Source organism: Eurypyga helias, unplaced genomic scaffold (assembly GCF_000690775.1).
Source record: "Eurypyga helias isolate BGI_N326 unplaced genomic scaffold, ASM69077v1 scaffold4044, whole genome shotgun sequence".
NCBI lineage: Eukaryota > Metazoa > Chordata > Aves > Eurypygiformes > Eurypygidae > Eurypyga > Eurypyga helias.
In genome coordinates, this window is record NW_010245472.1 from 1 (window position 1) to 13,395 (window position 13,395).

Genomic DNA, 13,395 nt, shown 5'->3' on the forward strand with positions numbered 1-13,395 from the left:
AGCCCGCAGATGACATTTCACATCCGACTATTGCCCGGTGGCTCAGACAGCTTGTGTGCCACTCACTTCGCATTCCGAGAGATCTACAAACCAGCACAACCGATGCTGAACAGGACTTTGCAAGGGGAACAGCTAGAGATGAAGGACATTCAACAGCACATACAGAACTCCCTAGAAACAAACTATATGTGGCACACAGCTACTCAAGCATCCCCAACTTCTCTTCTCCTCAGACCCAAAGCTGCCAGGATGAGGGACAGATAAACACCACATGAAAGATTTTTAGCCGGTCTCTTTGAGAAGTGACATTAACTCTGAGCACTTGTATAATTCGTTTGGTCATAAACATATAAAAATACTGTAGAAAAGTGAGGTAATGAGGCCACAGGACTAACATTATCCTTACTAGACACCTTCCTATGGCAATATTGCTCTGTTGACATGGCAATGTGTCTATGAACGTTGAGATGCCGTGTCAGAGTCACCGCTAGCCTGCCCAGGTTGGGCTGAACATCATGAGATACAGAAAGCAAACACCTCTGTAGGGAGTTACATGCTGAATGACCTTCTGCCCCTGGCCTGCTGAGAGATTTAAAAATGAACCATGTCTATTTCCTTCACATGTAATCTTCCAAGAAAAATAAACAAGGAAAAGCCCATTTAAATCCAAATCTGCCACCTCCTAAGCATTTAATTTTAACTTTATCATAATCATATGAAATACATATCAAAATACTAAGAGTTTTGAGTATTGTGAGGGTTTTGTTTCCCACCTAAATATCCTGCATATTCCCCAGTTATTAGCAAAGTAGCCATCTTTGCTTGAAGAGGACTGGACAAACTTCTGCCAGATTTGATAATCTCACTTTAGATTAGAAAGCATGCTATCGAGTAAGAAGAGACACCTCCTCCAAGATGGCAGTGTTGTCTCTGCACCCTCAGACACATCTGGCAATGCAGACTGCACAAACAGAGCACATCCCACAGACAGCTGCTTTAGTTTCTCACACACAAGTTTAATGCAGTTGCAACAGATCTCGCTTTAAACAGGTATCAAAGGTTTTGTAACTGCAATCAAAATAAAAACCCCAACACCAGAAGGAATACGAGATTATAGCCAAGCAAAGAAACAACAGGCTTTTACATGACATAGTTCAAGGACATCCATTTTTCATGCAACACGTATTTAGAAGCACCAAGTGAAAAGTTAGAAGACCTAACTAAACACAAATACTTGCTTTGAACACATTGCAGCCCCAGCACACAAAAAAACCCACCTATTCATCCTTTCTGCAAGGATAGTATTAGTGAAAATAATTTTGACTGGTCAATCCTCAACAAGAATGTTACTTGTCCCAGGAAAGAGTGCTCTGCAAGGCTAGAGTATATAAGATAGATGTTATATTATATGTTGCAGTCAGTGCACATGTTTAGGCTCACCTTGGTTAGCATTTGCACCCTGAGGCAAAGCATTGGTTAAATTGGGCAGCTCGTTTCCATGGTTTCCATCTTCCCAGGGACAAACATCCACACTGTTCCATTTTTTCAGCTGTTTTAGCCAACTGGCCTTCTGCTCCAACTTGCAGTGGGGATTTAAGACTATACACATCCACAGAGCACCTGATTTTAAAAAAATTGCTAAATTATGTTTTCTATTAAAAATGCAGCAGCCAATGACTAATTGCAAACTTCTATACTGTAACACTTTTTCTCCCCTCAAAGTCTACACCGCTTGCTTCCCAGCTATGCCTAACACCAGGCAGATTGAATTCATGATGACGCATCTCAGAGCTGGTGTGGCCCATCTGAAGCAGTTGAAAGACAGTATCAAGCTAACCTTCTCATTTAAAAGGCATTATGTGGTCTTTTGTGTCAGAAAATCCAGAGTTCACAGCGTATGGCTTGGACAGGAACATGAGTCAAAAGCAAACAAGAATTGACAAAGTTTTAGCAGGACATTACCCAGGTTTTTCTTTTAATTTTTGCACCAGAAGCAACTGTTGTTTTCTATGAATGAGAACTATCTATCCTCCAGCTTCACATTACAGGAATCAAGTAAGTGCATTAGTAAGACATGTATTTTGTAAACATACACTTTCACACTCAGAACCCTACTGCTGATCACATAACTCATTCCCTAACTCATTCCCAAACATATCTGGGTCTCAGAGATCCAGTAAATACTGGGTTTGTGCAGCCTAATAGGAATGAGGTATTTTTACTGCAATTACCTCAGTAATTTGGTTACATCAGAAAATTTGTTTTACATTTTCTGTTTACAGACCTCAAAGGGAAAGCTAATTTGCACTGACATTTCACATATGCCGTCACTTTGGAACCTGCTTCCCTGAGACTATATAGCAGGGCAGGCATAAATACATCAGGGTCTTTAGCAACAATTCCCAAATGGATTGTTCTCTAAATCAGCTGTCTCTTCATCAGCGTGAACTTTTGACAGAAGCGTGAAGACACCTGAAAGTACTGTTTAACAGCAGTTCATTTGCTCATTAAGAATGTGCCTTATACACTACAAGAGACTTGGAGGATATGCTTGAACTATGCAATCTTTATGACAGGCTGAAAGAAAAGAAAAATGCACCTGGTTCTGCTAGGATAATAGAATTCTCACATTCAAGTACACTTTTGCTAACTAAGAATGCAAAATGGATACACAGAGCACAGGCCACCACATTACAGTCATTCCTAAGTAACTCAGTATGTTGATATGCCACAGCACAGGAGCCAGTGGAAACACAGCTTGATCCTTAAGGTTGCAAGTCCCCTGCCGCTGAAACCAACATGGAATGGGGAAGTAGTATCAAAGAAATCTGAAAACTATACCAAAATATGATATGGTACAGTGTAGAACATGAGACATAACACTACTGCAGATTATTACTGCACTATAGTCAAATACAGTTCAGTGCAAATGTTGGGTTTTTTTTGGTTTTGTTTGGGATTTTGTCTTTTTAAAATGTCCAAGACTTGCCATGGGAGTGAATAAGGTGAATAGTATTTAAAAAAAAAAAACAAACACAAACCAAAAAACTTTTTAAAATCAAATCATATGACTTTCTTTGGACACACTCATCAACACATTCTGCTTTCCAAGCAGAGTCAAATCACAACAGGCTCTTATTATTAAGCATCAATGTGTTCAGCACTGCTCAAGACAGAACGACTACATTTCTTGCAGTCTGCAAAGTACAACAGAAGATGGGGCATATTGGAGAGCCTTGGTGAACAGTTAATTTGGGCTTGCTTATTTTCAAAATCAAGTATCACTTGAGGACACTAAGGAGACACTATCTCTCAGCATTCAATTAAAAAAATCCCAAAAATTCCATAGTTTGTGACCAGATTCCCAGCATTTTCAGACTGAAGTGAAAGCAAAGTGGGATACCTTGGCTGCATTTGGTATTTCAATCACACAGCAAGGCAGAACACATACTACTGATTACACCATGCCCTACAAAATGAGTGGCCTTTTCTTTTTCCATGTCTCACACACCACTACAAAAGCCCCACTGAGTGCAGTACACCCAAGAGGCTGAGAACGAAGAGATACCCCATAGTACCAAAAGCCTTTAAAAAACTTCTTCGGTTTAAAGAGGGAAACTACGTCAAGCATAACTGCATTGTTAGCAGCGATTGTGTCAGAAACCCAGGCTATTTTTATGCAAATGATGCACAAGGACAAGTGTATTTCTAATAAACCCCACACAATTCAATAGAGCCCAACTGCAACTTTCTTTCGGCGACTTTGGGGCAAACCACATGCCCATCTGAAACCTGGCCCAGCTTTCCTGGCTCCCCGGTTCCCTGCAGGAGCAGGAGTGTGAGACAAAACTCCCCCTCGAGAAGGGAAGGGAACAGAAAGAGCCTGGGGCTCAGCTCCTGTAGCGCTACAAAGGCTACCATCTGGGAAAAGAGTGCAAAATGCCAGTGAACCTACACTCTTCACCTGCTTGGGCTTCTAGGGGTTTTTTTAATTATTATTTTTTATTTTCCCCTTTTTTCTTTTCCCCTAGCATGTGTGCTTTTGCCTGTATTCGTATTTCATCCTCCTCCTGGCTCCCTCCACGCCCTCCCCCTCCTCTGACATCTGCTCCATTCTGGATCTTTCAATTCACCGGTTCCTGTCCTGCTTCTAGCACTGCAACGTCTGAGGAAAGTGTTCACTTGTGCCCAGATTTTCACCACATGCCAACTGGAAGGAGCCTGGAGGATATTCTTCCTATTTCGCTCTGATGCTGCTCAGTGGAAGCCCTCCTGATCTGGCCCAAAAACACCACCACAACCTGAGGGCTTACGCTGGCCTCAGACAAGAGATACCCTATTTTCTGCCTAATGGCTCCCATACAGAGAAACTGCTGATCCTGCTTACTCCGTAACATAGATAAGGCTTACAGAAAATGGAGAGTTTGTAATTGTAAAATCATAAAAAAAATTGTAAATTGTAAAAACCTGTAATTTGTGGGGAAGGTATGTATACCTATTTCCAGTAATTTCAGCCTGGAAACTGCCATTGACAACACTCTATACACAAAAGAAGTTTCCCAAAATACTTTCCTGGCACTCTCAAGTTTGACTAGATTTAATGATGCCACCAATGCCACCTACAATATGAACAAACATCCAATTAAATAAGGGGAAAAACCTAGCCCAATCACACAATACCAACAACGTATCAGTGTTTACATCCTGTTTTTCTCCCTAACAGCTCTCTGTCTTCTTCCCAGGCACCAGGCATCTTCTTATACTGGGTCTCAGCAGGCTGACACATGTTCCCCCTAGAACTGCATGTAACTAAACCAAAAGTAAAGTTCTGGTTTGGACCCCTTGACTGTGACCTATACCTTTCCAACGCAAAACTCCTCACACCACAGTGTCAAAATTATCACAACCCAATATACAATATTTCCCCCCCCCAGAAGATAATTGGAAAATAAGTCATGCTGTGACTGCAATTTGGTATTAATTTCTCCAGGGAATGAGTATTAGAACTGTCATACTGTAGTGAGGGATTGCCTGTTTTGGTTCAAATCCAATCCTCTTGACCTGGAAAAAGCCAGCTTTGCCAAAACAGACCTTTAGTTCACACAGCTCTCCTTCTGAAAACACACAGTTGTCATTCATCTTTAGGGTGCCTCACACCACAAAAACACATACGTCATATTACTGCTTTACAAAATACATGTCCCCCTGTATGTACAAGGAAGGTATCAGTAGTTTCGTTTTTCTCAAGACAGCCACGCCTTTGAATTCATGGGGGAGAAAGGGACGGCATGCCTTTACACTGATTAGGAATTAAATATGCAAATTGAACAACATTAAGAAGTATTCAGTCACTGTAAAAATAAATGTTGTAATAATTAAACATCCTGTGTACGCATGTATTCATGAAGCCAAAGGAAATGCAAGGAATATATACACAGACTCTCCTGAGAGACGAAGCAGTACTTAGTTTTCCTAAATCCCGTTATGTTTTACTTTTTCCCCAGCAAATGGGAAGATGGTGATGGCAACAGTGTAGTGGGGGGCTAGGACACTGACCATAATTGAAGATCCAACGTACAGTTCTCTTTGACTACAGTCTTCCCAAGAAATCTGCTTTTCCTAGAAACATTGTTACCTTGTCAGGGCTGCTGTGCATCTAAGCTTGGGTCAGCATTTGCTCATTTACAATACCTGTGTAATCAATGGCTAAGGCTTGGCCTTTACTTTGGGATTTTACATTTAAGATCAACCCATTCTTTCGCCGAATTAAAATACGCAAGAAACAAATGCTTATCTACCATATTTCTTTGCTCTTCCCATTAATGCACATCTCTCTCAGAAAACAAAAACCCGTAAGCTACCAGGTTAGTAGCATTTGACCATTTCAAAGGATATAAAACCAGGTAGTCAAGATCATTCCCTTTGTGCAACAGACAAATCAGCTTCAGCACTTGCTGCACACTTGCCACTGTGCCCTATTTGAGCCTAATCAATTCTGTCACAAGAGCATCGTTTTCCAGCAGTGGAAGTGCCAGAATAGAAACAATACTAGCAAACAGAACCCATGACCCCTTTAAAGTAGAAGTGTCAGCAAAGGATTTTTAAAGTGCTTTTGATCTGGCCTTTAAGCACATACACACTTTGAGTGGGACAGCCACTTGGAAACCTCAAAGGTAGTAGTGTATGGTATTTGTTGCTTCTCAACAAAAAGGACAAGTACCTTCAGAATGGCTGGCAAAGCCACCTCCCTCCTCCAGACACAGAGATCTCCATTAGAAAAAAGCATAATCCCACTGCAGAATGCTCAAATTAAACAGTTGCTTTTATGGAATTGTAAAGATAGGCAAGGCACTTCAGTGCTGTTCTCTGCTTGATAGGAACCCCAAGGAAAAGCACTCTCATCATTCAGTTGGATCTAAGTTGCAATTTTATTCATAAAAACAATTCCTGAACGCATTCTGGTTTCTACATGCCTTCCAAATTAAAAAAAAAAAAAAAGGGTTTCTATGGGTGCTGGGTTTCTTTGAGAACAGAATGTTTCATTTTGCTCTAATTCATTCTGTTACTGAATTAAACTTTGATGTATTGGTCTTGACAAGTGCTTCATGCTGATTGTATTGTGTATGATAGTATAATCACTCCCCATGCCTTTCACACTAGCTGGCTGACAAACGCAACAGACTGCCCTCTTGCAATCGGTGCTGCAGGTATCGCTGCCCTTCCGCACACGGAACTCCAAATGTGCATTAGAGGGAGTGGAGGTGTACAGCCAAGCACAAACAAAATGCCTAGCTGCTTAAGTCTCCCCCTCTCTTGTGGCACACTGCTGCTCCAAGGGTTCAAGGCATCTGTGTATTTGGCTGAGGTATTTACATACTGAGATTCCATTCTAAGTTATCACCAGCTACATGCTCTAATCTCTGTGTCAAGTAAGGAAAAACTCTTCTTCCTACGTTTTCAACTTCTAACACATTGGAAAAAGGAACTAACTAAGCATTTAGGACATATTGCACAAGTCCACTGTTCTGGGCTATGCCTTCCTGAGTTTGGTTTAAGAACTGCTACATCTTTGCAGACACTCTGCCATTTGACCAAGGGGTTTCCTGTAAGAACAGAAATTTGCCTGACAGGTGCAGTTTACAGTATCATGGCCTAATCATAGAATCACTAGGTTGGAAAAGACCTTAGAGATCATCCAGTCCAACCGTATCTGTCCACCACTAAACCATATCTCTCAGCACCTCATCCACCCGTCTCTTAAACACATCCAGGGATGGTGACTCCACCACCTCCCTGGGCAGCCTGTTCCAGTGCGTGATAACCCTTTCGGTGAAGAACTTCTTCCTTACGTCCAATCTAAACCTCCCCTGGCGCAGCTTGAGTCCATTCCCCCTCGTCCGATCATCTGTCATTAGGGAGAAGAGACCAACACCCACTTCTCCACAACCTCCTTTCAGGTAGTTGTAGGCAGAGATCAGGTCTCCTCTCAGCCTCCTCTTCTCAAGGCTAAGACTACAATCTCCCAACAACAGCACTTAGAATCTGTCACATGTCCATCAGATGCCACTCCATGCACCTGTAGGACCCTATGACCGAACCACTGTAGCAAGACACAGGCTATTAGTCTACAAAGTTAGAGGAAAGTATAAACCACCTGCAAACAAATCTCACTGACCAACTTCCCTAATATTCACAAAACCACTCATTCATTCGTTCACAATCAATTTCAGGTAAAAGCATTGCTAATAGTAGCACAAATAGTACAAAAATACTCCTTCATGAGGTTCTTAATATGATACTTTCCAATTTTAAGTAGTTGCTAATATTTACAGCTAGGTGGTGAACACAGTGCACTCTTGCCCAAAACAGAGAACAGATATTGTGCGGGTTTTAATTAGGATAGAGTTAGTTTTCCTCACAGTAGCTAGTATGAGGCTATGTTTTGGATTTGGCTGAGAAGAATATTGGTAACATACTAATTTTTTTTGCTGTTGCTAAGGAATGTTTATATCACAACTCACAGACTTTTTTCAGTTTCTGATACTGCATCTGTGAGGAAAACTAAATCTCAAATACTACTTATCAAATATTTTACCTGGTAATACACTGTCAGCAGTTAGAGTCTACTTTTCCAAGACTTTGCCACCTTCCAGAAGAAAAGTCAGTGTGACTCCTAACTATAAAAGACACTAACCTGCCTCTATTTAAACTTATCATTTAGTTGAATTAATTCCTCTCAGTTAATTTTAGGAAGATGTAAAACCAGGAAGTTTGGCAAGTTCATCAAACAAAACAAGATATCCATACAAGAAAGGGATGAAAATACCTCACCTTTTCTAAAAAAGTAGAGCAGGTGCAAACACTCCTTTGTGTAGGGGAAAGTTCAGGGGAAAAAAAGTATGATGGTCACAACTATGCTCACAGAAGGAAAATAACCCACTGTAGCTGGCCAGAAGAACATATTCTCATTGTCTACTATGAATTCCTTCCTCCTCTAAGATTTCTTTAGTTACTTTCATCTTCCATTACAAAAGTGATTGTTCAGTTTTTACAAAACCACCATACTTCAATTAAGATTTCTAGTACAAGAATCCAGTACACCTCCTGGTTTACTGATCTACTGCCCAGCTACCACAACTCAAAATTCTAAGCTTAGTTCTAATTTTCCAGTTAAATTTGTCCATCTCTGATTACTATTTTCGGCTACATTTTGCTTGCTTGGCAGAACTGTCTTCCATAAAAATTCTTTAGTCTATGTAAGTATCTTAAATTAAGTATTTCCTTTGTCTTGCTTTGACATACCTGAGCAGACTGAGATTCTTGCACCTTTCACTTTCAATCACTTTTCCAATTTTTCCAAGACAAAAAACTGGAAACATCACAAGGCTAGATTGCTGGACCACAGCAAAGTTCAGCAAAATTAGTGAAGACTCAGTAATTCCCCTCCATAAATCTATTACTTCTCTGCAGCTCTGGTATTTACTAGGAGTAGTATTGGAAAATTAAATGGCAGTTTAATGCTACTGAAGTATAAAAAAAAATAAAGAGAGGAAAGAGAAAAAATAATGCTAAGCACCAACTTGGGCTCATAGTAAAACTCTGCCCTTAACCTTGGCAGTCATGATTCCACAGTTAGGGTTACAATGATTTTTGTACCAGCTCCAGTATAGCTGGTATTTTTTAAGACCTAAGTAAACCAGTTCAACAGATTAAGAATAAAAACTTCAAAAACTGTTTTGATGTAGTTAGGTCAAGAAGTCTGGCTTCTGCTGTAAAAGTACTTTCCATCCAACAGGACTAAATGGAACCCAAAACTTCTGTATGGCATTAAAAATAAGCCCCTCAAGCTATGCTTATAGACTGAAGTTACTTTCACCACTATTCCTTAAATCTGATAAATTCCATAGAAAATAATACACCCTCTTTGAAAATAGCTCCCACTCAGTGTCATACTCTGGCCTCACATACCCTCATTTCCAATACCATTATGGCACATGACAACAGTGAAGGAGGAAGGAAAACATCCTCAGCGAAAATGGACAGAACCCATTTTCATTGAACTGCAGCCTGGCTTCATTCACCGACAAAATGAAGGTGACAGCAACAAACGAGACAATCCAGGGCCATGACAGCAATTTCTTTAAGCTGTCGTCCATAACTCACGTCTTAGAGAAGCAAAACTGTCTTGAGAGGCTAAATCCGAAGTTGATTTAGTGCCTCCAATAGCACAAACCGTTCAAATACACCGATATATATTGCAGTGTAATGTTAAGCCCATGAGCTGAAAGCACACCTATTTTAAGGTAAACCTACCATGGCAGCTAAGACTAAACAAAAGAGAAGGATTATCAGTTAAGCAAAGTCAATATAACAGATATGATACAGTCGATGTGTATGGTATCACTCTACCTAGAAGTCCTATGATGAAAGACCAAGGGAAATGGCAAAAAGCATAGTGCATCCCACCACCTTTGAAACACTGGTCTTCCTACTGCTTCCACTTCAAGGCCAGAAACATACTGTGTGGAACTGATTAAATTTAGACATTTGACTTTAACTTTATTTTCTACAGGTGTAGGGCATTGGTATTTTCCTTAGCTTTAAGGTACAAAGATTTAAGGTAGAATATGATGCAATTAGAACCTGGGATACTCAAAGAAATAATGAAAATATGGATACAAGCTTGGCACTCAAATACTTAAGAGGCTTGCTGTACCATTTTTTGAAATACCATAAAATGTGGGAAAAGGAAAGGTTTCTACTGCATAGCTGATCCTTAAAACTTCAGTGATTCTTTTTCATGGCAGCCCTGAAGTAGATATCAAATCTGCGATCAGAAAGGAATTTCTCTAGGGGCATATTGGCAAGAACCCTAGCTGCTTTTGTCCTTTTTCCCCCTCTACTTTAGTGCTAAGCAGAGATAAGCAGTTTAGAACAGCTGGCATGTTCCATTCACAGAAGTTTGTCTCTGTAATTGCAAAGGAAAGGAATGCCTGTGATAGAAACATAGATGGAGAATAGCTCCATTTAGTTAAGTTAAAAGAATATAACGCAGTATTTTCTAGAGAGGAATATAAACTTTTATTAGAAAAATTCAGATTGGTTTCCAAATTAAAAAAAAAGGCATTATTTAACACTTAATCATTAGTTTGCTCATGGCAAAATGGTAATTAAATACCTCTTAATTAAGCTACACTGATTCCTTGCCTAAACTCAACATTTAGAATTAAGTTTTAGATGACGAGGCAAAGTATTACTAATAAAAATTCAGGCATGATCCTTCAGGAAATACATTGTACTATTCCTCTACATGACATTGTAATATGATATTTTAGTTTTAAATTTTAAACAAAAATTTATCACTAATCCAGAAGGTGGCCAAAATATCAGCAAATGTGAAGTCAAAGTAGACCATCAGGGTGTTCCAACATTTAAAAAGCAGCCCACAACAAAGTCAGGAAAGTGCTAGTGAAAAGCTATTAAGACTACTAGAACTACTAAGGCCACGATATTCGGCTCAGGAAATATCTTTATGACAACAACCCATTTAGTATCCATGACAGAAAGTATTCTAAGGATGTCACCCAGGAAAGCTTTATCCCATGAATGAGGCTTATGGCAGTATCAAGAGTGGTTCCTACACCAAAACTTCAGATACCACAAGTGGTTGAGGAAGACCGGAAAAGCTTATGCATTAAAATGTGGAGACTACCCAGCTAGAAATCATAGAATCATAGAACGGTTTGGGTTTGAAGGGACCTTAAAGATCATCTAGTTCCAACCCCCCTGCCATGGGCAGGGACACCTTCCACTAGACCAGGTTGCTCAAAGCCTCATCCAGCCTGGCCTTGAACACTTCCAGGGATGGGGCATCCACAACATCTCTGGGCAACCTGTTCCAGTGCGTCACCACCCTAAATGCAGAATATGTTTTAAGTTCTCCTTGATGTCATAAAATAGGAGGACCCACAGAGACCAGGATCAGCATGGCACAAACCCAGAACACATTCACCAACTTTCAACCAATCTGCTGCCCTGCCTTGCAACAGCTCTTTGGACATACCTTCTTCCCCATCATATTTTTGTTCCACAAGAAACTAATCTTTGACTTCAAAAAAAACCCAACTCTTCTCCCCCTTAAACAGTTCTTAAATATCCAAATGGATTAAATCTACCAGAAATGTTTGTTTTGAAACATGCAAATTGTGTGAAGTTTCTCCACCATGAAGACAAGCAAGAGGATATAAAGATACTGAAAATGGTAGTTCACAAAAAAATTCTGATCCTGTAATCTACGTGTTGACAAGCTGTTGGTCTCCATCACTCCACCAAGCAGTAGATACTTGTCTTAAGATTCTTCTACTTGACTGCTTTCATCAGATTAAGCATCTGGGATTTAATTTAACAGTCTCAGCTTTATTAAGCTGTCACAAGAGCAGCCCCGCTTTGATAACAGTAGCTGCTCCAATTATGGTTTGGTTTAGGGTTGACAAGTATAATGATTCATTCGTGGCACATGAGAAGCAATAAAAGGTTGTTTTGCATTACAGCTTTAAAAATGTGGGCACTTTTTTCATTTAATTTGTCACTTAGCTTTTGCTAAGAGGACATTTAAATTGCAGTAAAAGGCAAATGGGGCTTTTAGTTTAAATGTAATCCCCATATTTAAATGATCTGTAATGGCGCAGTGTTCGAGTGGGAACACTATTGTTTCGCAGTGGGCCCTGATGGTGACATGTGACATTTGTATTCAGGTCCTGTATTATCCATGTGGCTAAAGGGCTTCCAATTTCATTTCACAGCCAGAAGCCTGCAGAAAACACCAATTAACTTGCAGATCCCATTTGCAGACAAAACTCAGCCTCTTCCCTATGTCTGGCATCTGGTAGTGCTCAACATTTAATTCCAAAGCAGAGCCTCACGGCCATCATGATCCCTAGGCTGGGGCACAAAGTCAAGTTTCCACACCCCCTTATCTCCCCTCACTCCCCCCTTTTTTCCTTTTAAAGTCAATATTTTCACTTTCATGGAGAACAAACAACTTTTAATTTTTCATGGATGAATATTAACAAATTATTGATGTAGTAAGATTACATGGTCCATTTTTTCTCCTCTAGACTACAAAGGTGGTTAACTGACCTTTGATTTAAATCAGAGATCTCCATTCAACAGGTGTCAGCAGGTACTTACTGTGCACTTCCATATCCCCTCATTTCAGCAATGCAATTTAATTAAAAAGGCAAACAAAGAGGCTTCAGACAATTAATCATTCTGGTATACTAAAGTCTTCAACCATGGTCACCAACAGTTAGACACCTAAGGGTCAGCATGTGAAATTTACCTACTGAGACACCATTTTAACAGCAACAATGTGAAGAATTCCAAATACGCTCTAAACTCTGGAAAGCGCATTCACGTATTATTGAGGTAACATCACTGAAGTTGCATTTAATTCTTCTGGTATGAGAAGTATATGAGCAAGCCTTTACCTTTGATCTGTAATCCTGATCTTCCAATACTACACCTTCAGTAAGTAGCATTTAGCTCAACCCATTTTTGATGGGAAGCTGCTCAACTATTACACTGTTCCTCTTGATCTAAAGTCTTTAAAAAACAACTAGATAGTTAGGTGTAAAGGCTTTTTTGTTAACTTGAGGCTTTTCAATTGTAAATTGCTTACAGAATTTGGTCTTTGCATTAAAAAAATCACCAGGTTCATACCTGGATATGTAGTATTTGTGGGCTGTGGGTGGATTGTTGGGTTTTTTTTTGGTGGGTGTTGTTTTTTCTTTTTGGCATGTGTTTTTTAGCAGTGGCAGGTAGGGGCAGAAGGGGTGTGTCAGCACCTCCAAATATTCAAACCCAATCTGACTTCTGCTAAAGTCCACAATTTAC

The 13,395-nt window shown here is 39.9% G+C and overlaps 1 protein-coding gene across 1 annotated transcript in view; it reads right to left on the bottom strand.

Annotated features, from left to right (window-relative positions):
- Nucleotides 1-994: 994 nt before the first annotated feature.
- Nucleotides 995-13,395, bottom strand: part of LOC104508435 (zinc finger SWIM domain-containing protein 6-like) — a gene marked incomplete at its 5' end in the record, with an annotated part of 16,615 nt that continues 4,214 nt past the window's right edge. The window contains one exon of the mRNA XM_010150070.1: nt 995-1,620. Coding sequence (XP_010148372.1) covers nt 1,418-1,620 — 203 coding nt within the window. The remainder of the gene's footprint in view (nt 1,621-13,395) is intronic.